Source organism: Equus asinus, chromosome 10 (assembly GCF_041296235.1).
Source record: "Equus asinus isolate D_3611 breed Donkey chromosome 10, EquAss-T2T_v2, whole genome shotgun sequence".
NCBI classification, from domain to species: domain Eukaryota; kingdom Metazoa; phylum Chordata; class Mammalia; order Perissodactyla; family Equidae; genus Equus; species Equus asinus.
This window is the reverse complement of record NC_091799.1, coordinates 61890236-61907007: the sequence shown is the minus strand read 5'-3', so window position 1 is coordinate 61907007 and position 16772 is coordinate 61890236. Positions and strand designations below refer to the sequence as shown.

At 34.5% G+C, this 16772-nt stretch overlaps 1 protein-coding gene across 2 annotated transcripts in view; it reads left to right on the top strand.

Moving 5' to 3' along the window:
• IPO11 (importin 11) overlaps positions 1-16772 on the top strand; it is a 224076-nt gene that overhangs the window by 62101 nt on the left and 145203 nt on the right. For both annotated transcript variants that reach the window (XM_014848523.3, XM_014848524.3), the window contains exons 14-19: positions 521-568; positions 1358-1463; positions 4897-5023; positions 12974-13007; positions 13199-13239; positions 14515-14631. In XM_014848523.3, the coding sequence (XP_014704009.1) occupies positions 521-568; positions 1358-1463; positions 4897-5023; positions 12974-13007; positions 13199-13239; positions 14515-14631 (473 nt within the window). The remainder of the gene's footprint in view (positions 1-520; positions 569-1357; positions 1464-4896; positions 5024-12973; positions 13008-13198; positions 13240-14514; positions 14632-16772) is intronic.

Genomic DNA, 16772 nt, shown 5'->3' with positions numbered 1-16772 from the left:
GCCAACTTTTTATTCTAAAGTTTCCATATTATGTAATGGCTATCACTTTTCTGTTTGTACTTTTCATTTTATTGTCATACTTTAATAGACTGTCATGACCTGGTTTATTTTTTGTTTAGAACTTCTTGTGTAAATTGCCTATTCTTATTTTTTTTGTTTGTTTTTTCTGTTGTGGTATTCATCTTTTTATTTTTTCTTTTAAGAATTTTCTTTTATAATCAGAGTGTAATATAATAGTTAACGATTTGTGGCATATATTTTTCTAGAATGTTGTTTGACATAATATTTTTCAAATGTGTTATAATGATTTTTAAAACTGTAATATGGCTTTAGATGTTGTACCTGTATTTTCTAATGGTGACGATAACAAAACTTAGACTTTCCCTTTATGCCTATATGAGTGTTTAATATCACAAAATATATTGTACTTAACTGAATCGAGAAACTAACAAATTGAGTTTAAATGAAATATCTTTTAAAAACTAGGTTTATTTACCTTTACTGATATTTGTTTTTTCAGGGCCCACTAATGTGGAAGATATGAATGCACTATTAATCAAAGATGCTGGTATGTTAAACTAAAATGGTTTAGAAACATTTGTTTCCTCAGGAGATGGTGTGTTTGCTTTGTGGTAGGTGTTATGCTGGGAAAGTTGGGATTCAAGGGTGCCCAAAATGCAGGAACTGTCTTGGGAGGGAGGTAAACCTGAGTAAGCAGACAGTTGATTATAAGAGTACCAGTTGATTAATGCCAAAAAAGGTGAGAATGAGGTAGTACTGTGGAAAACCACAAGGGAGTTTTGGTGTGCCTAGGGAAAGTCTCCTAAGGAAGTGTAACGGGAGAACACAAGGGTAAGTGGGAGTTAGCAGGGGGAGGGGCAGTGTGGGAAGACGGTTCCAGGCAGAAGGAGCAGTATGTACAAAAGCTTGAAGGGAAGAGGAGCAAGTACAGTTAGGTTTGGAACTGAAGTATTTTGGTTTAATTGGAACAGAGAGGTTAAGGGGTTGTGGTGAGAGATCAGGCTGGAGTGAGGGTAAGTAGGGACCAGATCATAAAATATTCCAGCCATTTGGAAGCAGATGTTATTTTATGATTTTTGTAATTTGACTTCAATATTTTTAAATGAATGTAATTTTCTGTTTGAAAGCACTAAGGAGTATTTAGGAAAAACATAAAGTAACTTAAATAATATTTCTAAAATGTCTGTTTAAAATAATTTCCCTGATTAACATATTGTAGATTTCCCTTTATATGTTTCAAAGTAGTCCCTAAGGCCTAGTTTCTTACACAAGGATGCTGAGCAGTTGGTCCAGTGTCTGAAATTAAAATTATTTTCCTCTCAAATCTTCTTCTTAGTGTATAATGCTGTTGGATTAGCGGCTTATGAGCTGTTTGACAGTGTTGATTTTGATCAGTGGTTTAAAAACCAACTTCTTCCAGAATTACAAGTCATTCACAATAGGCAAGTATAAAACTTTATTATACACTTCTTTTACCTTGTTTATTTTTCTAATGAAGACAAAAAGGCATTAAATTTGCTTAAAATTAGAAGAAAGTCATTGTATGACTTAGCTGATCGTGTGTAGTGTAGAAAGGAATGAGACTTGTGAATCTTACAACTGAAAAATAAGCAAAGCAGTTTGTTATGTTATTTCAAATGTGAATTGTGACGTGTATGAAGTATTTGATGTTAGAGAAGATAGTTTCCAGGAGGAAATTTTATGCAAAGGTAAGGGAAGATGGAGGTCTCTGAATCTAGAAAGAAAATGTGTACAAAAGAAAGCCAGTTGGAGACTTAGCAGGGGCTAGGCTTGGTGTCAGAAGTAGCCTAACCAGAGTAACATCCACAAGAGGTGACCGCCTTGGGATCACACAGAGCACACGGCATGTCTTTTGGGAGAGGGTAGAGTAGGATGTGGAGACATTGTAGCTCAAAGCGTTTGGATACACTTTAGGCTCGTATTGAGGTGCCTAATTCAGTAGTACAGATCTGACGTTTAGGAGAACTATTGCACAATTCTTATGTTTCATATATGTTTAAGTACTTGCCTAGTTATTTTAGTTTCAGATACTGAATGAGTAAAATGGAAGGCAAAGATCTTTCATAGCTTTTATAAATTTTTTCCTAGTTTAAAAGTAGAGACTTAAAAAAATTCCAAGAGACTTTGTTCTTGTTTTGAATCATGCACTTCTGTTGATTTGTTTTCTGTAGTGTGGTACCTATCAGAATGCTCAGCATATAGTCATAGATCAGCTGACGTTTCTTGACTACTTTAATGCTGAGTAGAAGGCCATCCATATATGGATCGTTTAATAAATATTTAGAGCCATAAAATTGTAGAGGTAGAGATGCTTTAAAAGTAATTTTGACCAATAAGTAGCTATTTATCCATCCAGTTATTCTGTCATTTAGCTAATCAATAGATATTTTCAACACTTGGAATTTGCCATGTTCTGTGGAGCCAGTGGTGAGAGAGATGGCCTATGACTTTGTCCTCAGTGAGCTAGTGAACCTTTGATGGAGAGAAAGCCTTCAGTAGGGAGATAAATATGTGGTTTGATTGTCCTTAAACCCTAGAGGCTATTATTCTGCACCTATGCTGTCTAGTACAGCACCTAGGACATGTGGCTGTTGAGTACTTGAAATGTGCGTAGTGCGACTGAGGAAATGGCTCTCATTTTAATTAAAATTCAAGTTTAAAAACTAACACAGTGTAAAATATGTGTTGATTGATTATGTGTTGAAATGATAATATTTTGGATATATTGAGATATGTAAAAGTATTATTAAAATTTCACCTTTCTCTTTTTACTTATTTTAATATGGGTACTAACAAATTTAAAATTGCATACTTGGCTTGCCTTATATTTCTTTTGGAGAGAGCTGATATAGACTGGTTTTTCTCAAACTTTAATATGCTTGTGAATCACCTAGTGATCTTGTTAAAATTCAGGTTCTCAGGGCCAGCCTGGTGGTGTAGCAGTTAAGTTCCCGTGCTCCACTTTGGCGGTGCGGGGTTCACCAGTTCGGATCCCATGCGTGGACCTAGCACTGCTCATCAAGCCATGCTGTGGTAGGCGGCCCACATATACAGTAGAGGAATATGGGCATGGATGTTAGCTCAGGCCAATCTTCCTCAGCAAAAAGAGGAAGATTGGTGGCAGATGTTAGCTCAGGGTTAATCTTCCTCAAACATACAAACAAACAAACAAACAAAAACTACAGGTTCTCTGGGTTAGAGTGTGTGATTCTGTCACACTTCCAGGGTAGTGATGCTGCAGATCCAGGGACTACACTTTGAGGAACAAACTGACCCCTAATCTTAACTCTGCCCAGAAGTGACTATAGCTTTGGAATTTGACCTTTCTGAGCTTCATGCTCTTTGTCTGGAATAGAATGTTGAATGTGGTAATCTCAAAGATCTCAGTCCAAAATTGATGGTTTTGTGGTTTCTTCATTTACTGTACATAAGTGTTTATTTTTACATCTGTGACTTTGTTCAAGCAGTCCCTATCCCTTGAAATGGCGTTTTTTCAATTTTCTGCCCAAAATACTGCTTATCTTAAAGGCTGTTCAAATCCCGTTCTCCCGTCCACTCTTCTCTCTTGCCGTTCTAAAATCCTAGTATACAGCTTTGTGTTCTTTAATTCTTTTACGTATGTTATAAACTTTTTGAGGGCAGGGAATACTTAACATTTTTTGCAACTTTTTTTTTTCCTTAACAAAGTAAACAGAGTTCAGAGTTCACAGAATTTTTTTGGTGAGGAAACTTGTCCCTGAGCTGACATCTGTTGCCACTCTTCCTCTTTCTCTCTCTCTGTCTTATTTTTCCTCTCCCCAAAGCCCCGGCATATCATTGTATATATCCTAGCTGCAAGTCCTTCTAATTCTTCTATGTGGGATGCCACCACGGCATGAGTTAAGGAGTGATATGTAGGTCCGTCCCCAGGATCTGAACTGGTGAACCTCATGCTGCCAAAGTGGAGTGCGTGAACTTAACCACTACACCACCTGGCTGGCCCCCATTTTTTGCAACTTTAATGGGCAATTCTTTCTGTGTACTTGATCATCTTATGAGATTGTAATTTTCTAAAAATTATGGTATGTTCATTAGCTTATTTCATTTACACCCAGAAATAAATATCATCTTGCCACTAAAATTTATATAGTATCAAGAAGAGTCTTTGTGGGTGGAATTTTTGCACACAATTGTTTATAGCTTTGAGGTTTTTCTCTTTGCCTAAAGAACCTTCATTTCCTTTAGCAAAGATGACCATAGAAAAAGAAATGTATGTACACGTTACTGCAAATATTTTGCAACTTTTAAAATATAAATCATTATTTTTGATGATCTGTCACTTTATATAATTGGACACCTCATACAAAATTAGAGCACTTAGCTGAAATCAGTGTAAATTTATATGAATATTTTATGTAAGTCTAGAAGTCTCTCACAGTATTCTGAAAATAATCTTTATGAGATTAACAGAATTGGAATTGGAAAGTTGAATACAGAAGCTCCTTTATTATTACTTTTGGGGGCTTCCTGGCCTTAGGGTTTGGAACATTAGCTAGTTATGCCTGTTTGGATTAACTGTCTTTGATTATGTAGGAACAGAAATTGACTTGGTTGTTATCTACATATCTTTCTTACAGTTCTTTAATACAGAATAATCAGATTTACAATATATCTGGCTAAGAATTTTCAGTTTTTTAGATCAGAACATTGTTAGTATTTATACTGTGGTACATTTAGAACTAGCTTTTAAACTTTCATCTGAAAAATGTAGATTGCTTTTTTAGTACGTTTTAGATTTAAATGATGAAATATACTAAGTGAAATAAACTTCTTAAAATATTTAACATTTTAATTTCATGATTTTTTTCTATCTAGGTATAAGCCATTGCGACGCAGGGTGATTTGGCTCATCGGTCAGTGGATTTCTGTGAAATTCAAGTCTGACTTAAGACCCATGTTATATGAGGCAATTTGTAACTTGCTTCAAGATCAGGACTTAGTGGTATGTTGCTTAAATGTCTTAGAAAAGTTATTTTTCGTTTAGCCTATGTTAAACTTCAGATACAGATATGGTTCCTGTTTCTCTTTGGAATGTTGGTGGCCTTTGACTGCTGTCGTTATTCCTTGGTGAACATTTTGATTTGACGGAGGAGAGTCCTTTGATTCTAAAATCATTTATAATTTTTTAGTAAGAATAAAATAAATTTATAAAGATCCTTTTATAGCTTACATATTCTTGTTCAGGGTAGAATTTGTCATTCTTACATTTGAGATAGTACCATGATCTAGTTCACCCTTACTTTTGGTTCTTTCTTTGTCTCTCATATTTGAGAGTTTTTTGTTTAGCCTTTGGAATTGTTTCTTTTAGGATTTTTTCTTTATGTATGTTCTTGTTCACATAATAGTCTTAAATTTGATGATGCCTTCTTTGTTGCTTTATTTTTCTTCAAAGCAGTAAGTTTGCTGCTTTATTATATACTTCAGTTACTCAGAGGTTTTTTTTTTTAAGAAGTTCAGCGTTGTATAAAATATTTTTTCCCCACCATTGTTTTATTTTATGCCTAAGTGAATATATTCATGACTTAATATACCTTTTCTTTGTCTTAGGCTTATATTTGACTCCAGCATAGTCTTTAAAAAAAGTGAATCCAGTTGTCTTTTTTCTGCATTTCAAATTTTTTTAGATAAAATTAAATGATTTTTTCCCCTAAATTATGCTAAGAGCTTATTTAATCATGTCTCAGCATGCCCCCCTTTTAAAAAATTTTGAACCCACCTGATTAGTCTGTTTTTCAGCAAAGGCTTGGGCCATACTTTTCTTGTTTTTACACATGTGCCACGATCATATAAACTACTTTTAATGTTCAGTGAAAGAAAATGTAATTAGAAAGATAAATCTCTTGGAGGAGCGTGATACATTCCAAAGGTGAATAGAACTGATCTTTGGAGTTTTTACTTCAATGTTATTTACTTTGTGTAAATAATTGAAAATTTAAATATAATTCTATAATTAAATAATTAAGCATGAGAAGTTACAAAGGAATTCAGTTTTATTTTACCATGTTTAAATTCTTAGAAGTTTATTAATGAAACGTAGCTGTTTCTAAGATTACTATTTGCTAGAATTACTTTTGTAGTAGCTTTAGAATAAAGACATAAGATTTTAATTTTTGTTTTCTTAGTTGGAAATATTATTTGCTATTTTGTCAGTGGTATCAGAGAGAAGACATTAAGTGCTTTATGAAAGTGTTACAAAAGATTAAATTTCAGTTAAGTTTTCTTTGGGAGAAAGAGAAACTCCTTGGATCATACACTTTTTTTTTAATGAGTCTATTAAGAGAGAAATGAAGAGAAAAATGAGTTATTTAGGTCAGCGTTTTAAAAGCTGAACATTAATTCTATCACATATAAACAAGCGTTATTGGAGAGAAAGGGTTTCATAGCCAGGTAAATTTGGAAAACACTGGACTAAGTGTTCAAATACTCCTCTTTACTATAGGACTGATCAGAGCCTTTAAAGTGTACATTGGCATTGTGAGTATTCAAGATGACAAATACATTAATATCCAAGGAATACATTGAGGAAATGTTGCTGTAGGTTCAACTTTTGCCCTTTTCTTGTACATCTTCTGGTGGCTACATCTCATTTTTACATCTGGTATGATTGTTTTATCCTGCCGAATTATTTTGATATTACTTCTTAAGAAGACAACGTTGGTAGTAAGGCACTAAGTTAATGTTGCTTACTTTGGCCTGCCCACCCCTTTTTTTTAGAGTACATTTAAGATCGAGAGTATGTAAGAGATACTGCTTTAATTTCAACCTATGAAAAATGCTGGCTAATGAAATGTTGGAAGATACTTTATACTCACATACATATATGCAACAATGTACAAACTTGTAGACATATGTACAAACATGTAAACATGCATTTGTATGCAATACACATACACATGAATCTAAATCCTCTCTCGCTTTCAGAATCGGCATTGTCTTGCTTGAGTGCTGCTCTTATGGAGTTGAGATAGATTTAATCCTGAGCTACTCTAGTTGTCTGTGTGGCTTCCCATCTTACAGTTATGTATGAGACCAACTACGACAGAGCAGAAATAGTGCAGCAACCAGAGAAAGCAACTTCTCCAGTTAGGGAAGGGCTCCATAAATGATATTATATCAGAGGCCACTGGGTAGAGTGCATCTCTATCTCCAGTAGTTGATGACAGTTTTAATGTTATTGTTTGATCTGGGGGAATATAGTGCAAAGAGTGAAATGTTTTTGGTTTACTTGAAATATTGTAACTTTTTCTCAGTGTTTAGCAATTTGGATTTACTAGCTAGTGTGAGACATCCAAATTTTATAAACTAAAACTTGATCTAGGCATGAGCAAGCATTTATAGTTTTACAGTATTTGGAAACTTTTTGTAATAAATGTTGGGAAAATTTGATTAGGTTTAAGCTAACTACTACTTTGAAATTTTTTACTTCTAAGCTTATTTCTAACTCATTCTTTCAGAAAGGAAGGCTTTTAATTTTTATTTTTTTAGAATTAATTTTTTTATTGTGTTAAAAAAAACCTTAAAAATTTACTATCTTAACCATTTTTAAATATACCGTTAAGTATATTTACATTGGTGTGAAACAGATCACCAGAACTTTTTCATCTTACAAATCTGAAACTCGACACCCATTAAACAACAATTCCCCTTTTCCCCCTCCCTCTACACCTTGTAACCACCATTCTACTTTATGTTTCTATGAATTTGGCTACTTTAGATACCTCATAGAAATGAAATACTATAAAAAAATCTTTCTGTGACTGGCTTATCTCACTTATCTTACTGTCCTCAAGATTGGTCCATGCTGCAGCACGTAACAGGATTCCTTCCATTTTCAGGCTGCATACTATTCTATTATGTGTATATACCAGATTTTGTTTATCCATTCATGGCTCTTTGGATTGCTTCCATGTCTTGGCCATTGTGGATAGTATTACTGTGAACATGGATGTAAGAATATCTCTTTGAGACCCTGCTTTTAATTCTTTTGGGTATAGATCCAGAAGTGTGATTGCTGGATCATATGGTAGTTCTATTTTTAATTTTTAAAGAAAATTTCATACTGTTTTTCCTAGTGGTTGCACCAATTTACTATCTTAGCAACACTGTACAAGGGTTCTAATGTCTCCACATCCTTGCCAACACTTGTTATTTTCTGGAGATTTTTTGTTAATAGTAACCATCCTAGTAGGTATAAGGTGATATCTCTTTGTAGTTTTCATTTGCTTTTTTCTTATGATTAGTGATGTTAGCATCTTTTTTTTTTTTATTAATGTTATGATAGATTATGACCTTGTGAGATTTCAGTTGTACATTTTTGTTAGTCATGTTGTGGGTACACCACTTCCCCCTTTGTGCCCTCCCCCCACCCCCCCTTTTGCCTGGTAACCACCGATCAGATCTCCTTATCAATATACTAACTTCCACCTATGAGTGGAGTCATATAGAGTTCGTCTTTCTCTGACTGGCTTATTTCACTTAACATAATACCCTCGAGGTCCATCCACGTTGTTGTGAATGGGCCAATTTTGTCTTTTTTTATGGCTGAGTAGTATTCCATTGTGTATATATACCACATCTTCTTTATCCAATCATCAGTTTCTGGGCATGTAGGTTGGTTCCACGTCTTGGCTATTGTAAATAATGCTGTGATGAACATAGGGGTGCAACGGACTCTTGAGATTTCTGATTTCAGGTTCTTAGGATAGATACCCAGTAATGGGATGGCTGGGTCATAGGGTATTTCTATTTTTAACTTTTTGAGAAATCTCCATACTGTTTTCCATAGTGGCTGTACCAGTTTGCATTCCCACCAACAGTGTATGAGGGTTCCTTTTTCTCCACAACCTCTCCAACATTTGTCACTCTTGGTTTTGGATGTTTTTGCCAGTCTAACAGGTGTAAGGTGATATCTTAGTGTAGTTTTGATTTGCATTTCCCTGATGATTAGCGATGATGAACATCTTTTCATGTGTCTATTGGCCATATTCATATCTTCTTTTGAGAAATGTCTGTTCATGTCCTCTGCCCATTTTTTGATCGGGTTGTTTGTTCTTTTGTTGTTAAGCAGTGTGAGTTCTTTGTATATTATGGAGATTAACCCTTTGTCGGATAAGTGGCTTGTAAATATTTTTTCCCAATTAGTGAGCTGTTTTTTTGTTTCAATCCTGTTTTCCCTTGCCTTGAAGAAGCTCTTTAGTCTGATGAAGTCCCATTTGTTTATTCCTTGTATTGTTTCCCTCAACTGAGGAGTTATAGTGTCTGAAAAGATTCTTTTGAAACTGATGTCAAAGAGTGTACTGCCTATATTCTCTTCCAAAAGACTTATTGTCTCAGGCCTAATCTTTAGGTCTTTGATCCATTTTGAGTTTTTTTTGGTGTGTGGTGAAAAAGAATGGTCAATTTTCAATCTTTTGCATGTGGCTGTCCAGTTTTCCCAGCACCATTTGTTGAAGAGACTTTCTTTTCTCCATTGTAGGCCCTAAGGCTTTTAATTTTTTACTTTTTAAAAGTTAAGAATTATATCAAGGAAAGAGAAAAATTCAGTGACTAACATAACAAGCACCTGTGTGCTTACCACTCAGTTTTCCATATTTCCATTGTAATAATTTTCCATTTATATTTCAAATACTTTATTAAAGAAATAAATTATGACTGCAGTTGAATCTCTCTGTCTTTCTACTCTCATTCTGTCTTGGGCAGAGGTTTTTAATTTTAGTGCAATCAGATCTATTGATTTACTTTTTCTGCTTTATTCTTTTTTGTTTCTTGTTTAATACATGTATTTTCTTTACCGTTGGCTCTTTATTCCACCCAGAATTTATATTTGGACATGATGTGAAGTAAGATTCCATTTTTATTATTTTTTTTAATAAAGGCAGCAATGCTACGGTGCTTCACTGAAAAACCCATTTGAAAAAAATAGCTTCTGCATGCTCCCTTCCGTCCCTCTTAGCACATGTTACTTAGCAGGTGTGGTGCTTATGGCAAGTTTCAGGTTTGAGTGCTCCTACCACTGTGTAAACAGAATGACTAAATTTTAGGTAAGAGGAACTTTCTTTTCCTAGGACCCCAGATGATTCTTTAACTAGAATATTTTATTTATATACTGGGCTTCTTTAGGTTCTAAGATTTCTGAGCCAATTATATTTTTCAATTTTGGAAATTACAAGTAATTTTTTTAAAAGTTTTACTTACGTTACTTATGCAACCTTCAATAAAACAAGCACTAAGCTCCTAAAAAAATTAGCATTAGTGTACTCTTTCAACCTGTGAGAGGCTGTGTAAAATGTAAATTGGGGTACAACCAGAACGTTTATGGTTTGGTGGTAAGGTGTGCTCTGGTTGTTGTCTTTCCAGCAAAGAAACAGCCATCTTCATGGGCAGGCTGACGACCAGCTTTAGTGTGTGGAATTGCCTTCATTGCCGTGGGCTGGCTGTGGAAGTGGGCAGGCATTAGCCTAGTCCAAGCTAGACAGTTATCCCAAGGCTCATTCTCTGACGCTGGGCATGGAAGTGTCTCATGACCTTTATCTTTATAGCAGTCTTCTTTGGAAGTCGTGTTGACCTTGGTTCTTCTCGTTCATTCCTTTGTTGCTCTCATGCTCTCTGGGGTCCTTCCAATGTTTCTGATACCTTGATGGCACTTGCTTGCCTCAGTATGGAATTAGCTTGTTATCTTCTCAGGAGTTTTCTGAGGCTTCAGCTGGAGGTGTGTGGTGGACTCACAGACTGAGTTCACAGTCTGGATCTGATTCTGGATACTTAGGGTTTCATTCTCCTTTGGGAAGGCTGGATTTATTCTATGAAAAGTCAGTGTAGAGTCTTTTTAAAGGAAGATTTTTTGTTTTGTTTTCTTGCGTTTATTTATCAAGTATTTATTGAACAATTAGTGTCCTAAGAATTGTGCTAGATTGTCTTCTGCCAGTCTTCTGTCACAGTCCCAAACTCTTCATTCTGTGAATTCAGGTTCTCATTTTTTTGACTATTATTTATGAATTGCTGCAAAAATTCATTCTGTCTCTATGCCATGTGGTAAATACTTGCTATTTCTTTTATAGCTCAGGAAGAGCTAATTTTGTTCTTACTTTTATTTGTCATATTTTAAATGCTCCTCTGTTTTCTTAAACTCTGTGTGCTTTTTGTTTTCCCTTATGCTCTGGGTTCCTATTCTTGCAGTTAAATTAGAGTGTAGGCAAGTCGTCTCAATCCATTATCATTTTCTCTGCTTATAATACTGCACAGACTTCCTTTTGTTAGGAGAGAAAATGCAGCTAGTTTTCCTTGAAGTGTCTCTTTTGTTTCCTATACTTATTTGTATGGATGTCATGGTTATGGGTCAAGTGTGTCTCTGGTTCTTTTTTTTCTGTTCTTTTGTGGAGGGAAAGTGAGTGATTTAAGGATTAGTGTTTAGGCAGTTTGTTTCCATTTTGGGGGGGCTTTCATGTCTTGATGTTTGTGAATTAAATTATTAACACAGTGCCTCATACTGAACTAAATGCTGACAATTTTAAGATGACTAGAAATAGTCCATGTCCTCAAGGGGATTATCCGGTTCTTATGCTTTTCAAGTTAGCTATTTTTATTAATAATTATGTAATACCTGGGTGGTTTTTTCCCCCTTCTGGATTGTAAACCTTCTGAGGGCAAGTGCTAGGTGTGTCTTGCTCAGCTTTTTTTCTTCACCCGACACAATGCAGGAGTTAATAGTTCTTTATTGAATATTTTTAATTGCATGAGTATACCATCTTTTCATTAGGTTGTTTCATAGTAAAACACTTGGCAAAGTGCTTTCCATGTGTTAATCAGCAAATTTGTTAAATCATTTGAAAATCTGGAAATGTTCATGTTACCTTTAGAGACAATAAAAAGAAAAGGCAGGTGAGAAAACATCTGCACTCTAGGCTCTTGGAATCTGTAGATTTGGCAGTAGAGTACTTAGCATTTGGTGAACGTGCCTAAATCAGCATCTCAGGTCATCAGAAGATCCTGTAAAATGATTAAAACTGCTTCTTTGTGAAATATGGCTGCAAAAAACCCACCAGTTGCGTTACTGATGTGGGAAGTGTAGCATCTAAGGAAGTAATGACTCTTAGCCAGGAAATAAAAATTTTAGGTATATTATTTTACAAAGTAGAATGTAGAATTTAGTCGTGGCTTGAGTTCATGGTATTTTACGTGGAAACTGTAAGTCTGGTAGCCTGTGCCGATGTCGCTGATGAAGTCCAGGTAAAACTTGAAAGAAAATGAGGGGATGATGCTGTCATGATGTGATTTGCCCAGGTAACCTGCTGATATACAAAGAAAATATGACTTGAGGAGGTCAAGAGCTCGTCCAGACCTTTCTGTATTTGTGAACTTTGAGATTTAGAAAATGTCAGACTATGTCTTTTGGTTATTTCAAACATTTCGTGTAATTGAGGTGACCGATGGGAAGTTGTGTTCTTTTGCCTCCTTCCTCCTCTTCTTTTCTCCTCCCTCACTCTTGAGTTACACATCTTCCAGCTTCCCCAACCCTGCCTCATTTTCCTGCTTCTCCTCTCTGCTTCTCAACCTTCCCTTTCTCTCTGGCATCACTTTCACACTGTTTTCTCTCAGTCCCATCCTCTCCCTAAATTTAGGGCAAATTATTTTTCTTTCAGGAAGCACCCTCTGGTTTAAAGACACCTTAAGCAAATTATGGGAAACTGAGAAGTGTGGGAATAGACACCACTTTATTTTTCTGTCTAGCCCATGCTAAATAAGGAGAGTGTACTTTTTATGTCTAGATGCTAATATGCTCTGTATCTTTAATTTTAACAAAATAGAAAGTGATTTGGAATAATTGTTTTGCCATTTGATATTAATGATGTTAAGTATTAGAATGATTCAAAATTCATGATGTACTTTCTTTTAGGTTCGTATTGAAACAGCTACAACTCTGAAGTTAAATATCCTTAAAAAAATTTTGAAATACTTAGTTGTGAAGAATCTTAACACCACTTTAAAATTGTTAATTATTTTGTGAATTTATGAGATAGTTTAATATTTAATTTTTGGTTGGCTTGTTATATTTGGTTTTTGTATATATTTCATTGTGATAAATCTCCTATATTCTCGGTATTCCTTAACTGCCCTTCACCTGTAGATGATTTTGAGTTTAGAACAGATCAGTTTCTACCGGTAAGAATATTTGTTTCTAGATTTTATGACAGTTTCTGCTTATGTCTTTTGAATATTGTGTTGTTTTATACCTGAAATTATATCTGTTACTTGTTGAAACTGAATTTAAAAGTGTATTAGATTGTTTTGGAAGTAATTACTTTTATTGGTAACTTATTTGAAACAGTTCACTTTTATACTCCATGTTTTTGTTTAGCTATCTTGTCATCTATTTTGGAGGTGACTGCTAAACTTTTTCTTTTCTCAAAATTGTAAAACATCTAGTAATGTCATTTCTTGTGTGTCTGTTACTTTTACTGTTGTTTGTGTATATATGTTTGTCCTACACTAGATTGCAAATTACTTGAAAAGCAGAATACCAAGTCTTACTTCTCTTTTTGTTTTTCACTTACCCCCCAGCACCTAGCATGGTGTTTTTATATAATTGGTACTTAGTAAGCATTTGTTAAATATGTAATAAGACTGGGCTGGTAGTATTTGTTGTTCTTAAGAGGACTGTACAAGAAGAAAGTTTGTGATAAAATATGTCTGTATTTGTTGTGGGGGTCATAGATGGGGAAGCTTGTAGAGCCGAGATTTTTCTTTAATAAAAAAATCACTAGGTATCTTTGGATGAAAGAAATATGTTTTAGCAGTCTATGTAAAAATGAACAAGTATCTCACAGAACAAATATATGTTCTGTGTGTCTGGCTTCTTGCTGTAATATAATCCTATAATTCGTATTATAACTTTTGTAATGTAGGAGTTAAGAGCTGGGATATTTGTTTTCTATTTCCTAATAAGAAATATTCTGTCATTCTTAGAATTACAAGTATTTATCTACAGAAATTTATATCTCCATGCAGCACATGCTAAGGGCCACGTCAGAGAGCTGATATGTGAGGGCAATAATTGGTGTTCTTTTGCGTGAGTGAGTAGACGTTGCAAAACAGCAGGCATATGTGGAAGAGCAATGACAGGGCACTGTTAACAGTTTACTTAGCAGTTTAAACACAAAAAGTTTAGGCATAGTTTTCCCCTGAAAACACTAGTCAGTTTATGGATGAATTAAATTCTAAAATGCACACGTTTAGCAGCTGTAAAGGAAAAGCAGCACTGTCCTGAATATTGGCAGCTTCAGCAGTTGGAAGTTGTTTAGGTTAGTTGCTATGGTTTTGGCTGTTTGTCTTTTATTACTTTGACATTATGATTTAATTTTATTTCTTATTTCTTTGTGTCTGTATGTAAAGGTCTTTAACATTTCTATTTAGAACCTTTTTTTCTTTTGTCTGCAGTATTTGGAAACCATGTTCACACTACTTTTTCAGTTACTGCAGCAAGTTACAGAATGTGACACAAAGATGCATGTTTTACACGTCCTTTCTTGTGTGATTGAAAGAGTCAACATGCAGGTAATTTTGTTGTAAAACATGAAAATAAATGTCAGAGAGGTAAGTAGAGTGTATGTAGAATTCATTAATATCTTTGCTTTATTTACATTGTTTAAAAATTAAAACATTCATTAAAATATGTCTAGTTTATAGGGTGTCATTTTAGTTATGTATTATTCAAAATTGACATTTATACTCGAGTTCTTAAAAAATGAGTTAAGAAAATTGAAAGATTGAAAAATTGGATCAGCAATGTAGAGGTGTTCAGAAAGCAGAATTTTATACCTCTTAGCAGATCTGTTTTATACTTAGTAGTATTTCTTAAAATTCAGTGTGAGGGCATAGCTACAAGTGTCTGTCAGCAAATACAAATATTCGCAGAAATCTGTTATTTTTACCTTAAAAAGTAAGTGTGTTTTGCAGTCTAGTCCACATTATATTCATGTTTGGCTTAATATTAAAATAGTATTCAAAGTTCTTAACAGTTAAATTATTATTTAATTGTTAAATTATTCAACTTCCCCATCACTCTTAATCTTTATGAAAAATTGATAATCCTGGAACTACCCTTCAGTTATCCTGTAATTTCTTATGTCCGAGTTCACCACCGCATATTCTTGTTTGAAAAGAACTGAAGTAAATCTGCGAGGTATTAGGAAAATACTTAATTAGGAAACACTAAGCGGATTGGAATATGCTTCTGGATCTATTAGAGAATTCTAACACCTCAAGCCTGTTTATTAATTCTAAAGGAATTGATGAGAATTGCCATCAAGTATTGAGGGATGACAAGTTACCAACTTCTGTGCCAAGTGATTTGCATAAGTTTCTCATTTAATCCTCACAAAATCCTTTGGGTGGGGGTTAGAATTTATTATCTTATACAATTTGAGACTTTATGGAAGTTGTCAAAGTTCAGACATATTAGTGGCATTGGTGGGATTCAAACTCAACATTATGCAACTCCAGTGGCAGTTTTGAGTAACCCTTAATCATTTTGAGCAGATCTAGGTTCTGGTTTCTAAAGTAATAGTATCTCATGATTTTCTTAGCAGTTGGGGTTCTTATTACATTGATTACATTATTTATTTTGTTTGATGAGGAATATTAGCCCTGAGCTAAAATCTGTTGCCAATTCTCCCCTTTTTTGGCCTGAGGAAGATTAGCCCTGAGCTAAAATCTGTTGCCAGTCTTCCCTCACTTTATATGTGAGTTGCCACCACAGGGTGGCTGATGAGTGGTGTAGGTCTGCACTTGGGATCCAAACCCACAAACTTGCCAAAGCGGAGTGCGGCGAACTTAACTACTATGCCACAGGGCCAGCCCCCTACATTATTTCATTTTTATATTGATTTATAAGCAACATTAAGAAAGTTTGGCCATTGAAACTGTGTTTTAAACTCATGTCAAGTCCCTGTTCCTGCTGCTTAGCTTGGGCAGGTCTTCAGCCTTGTGTCCTCATGTATAAAATGGTGAAGATAATTCTGAGCTCATGTAACTCATAAGGTTTCGTGAGTATGAAATTATTACAAATGTTTGTATGCTTTAGATCACTATACAATTGCAGTAAATTGTTTAAAAAAATTGATTATAGAAACAAGATTTGGCCATTTTTAAATCTCATTTACATATTATTTGGCTGATGAAAATTTCTTAAAGATTTTTTTTCTTTTTGTAGAAATGAATTTTCTGATCTGCTTCTCCCCAAACCTCTAACTAAACCTTTTTCTCCAAAAATTTGCAATTCCTCTTGCTTAGTAAATTAAAAAGTGCTTTTATGTTTCTGTCCATACTCAGCTTTCAGAACACTAATAGCCTAAGCAGCTCAATGACTGTGTCATCAGTAAATAACAGTAAGATATAGTTACCAGTAGTACTTTTTGTTTTCAGAACTCAGATAGGAAATGGTTATGAAAATTGTTTTCAGTAGTCTGATTCTTTAACATTTTCGTATGTTAACCATTGAACAACACCATCTTTTATATATCCTTCAACTATCGGTCATATACTGAATTTGATTTTTTCCTATTAGGTTTGCAGACATTTTGAGCCATCTTACAGCAGTACTTTCTGACACATAATAGTTTAATTTTGAAGTTTGAGTGAAGTCACTATCTTTATACCAAAGTGTGCAATTATTTGAAGATTATATTTCCTCTGCT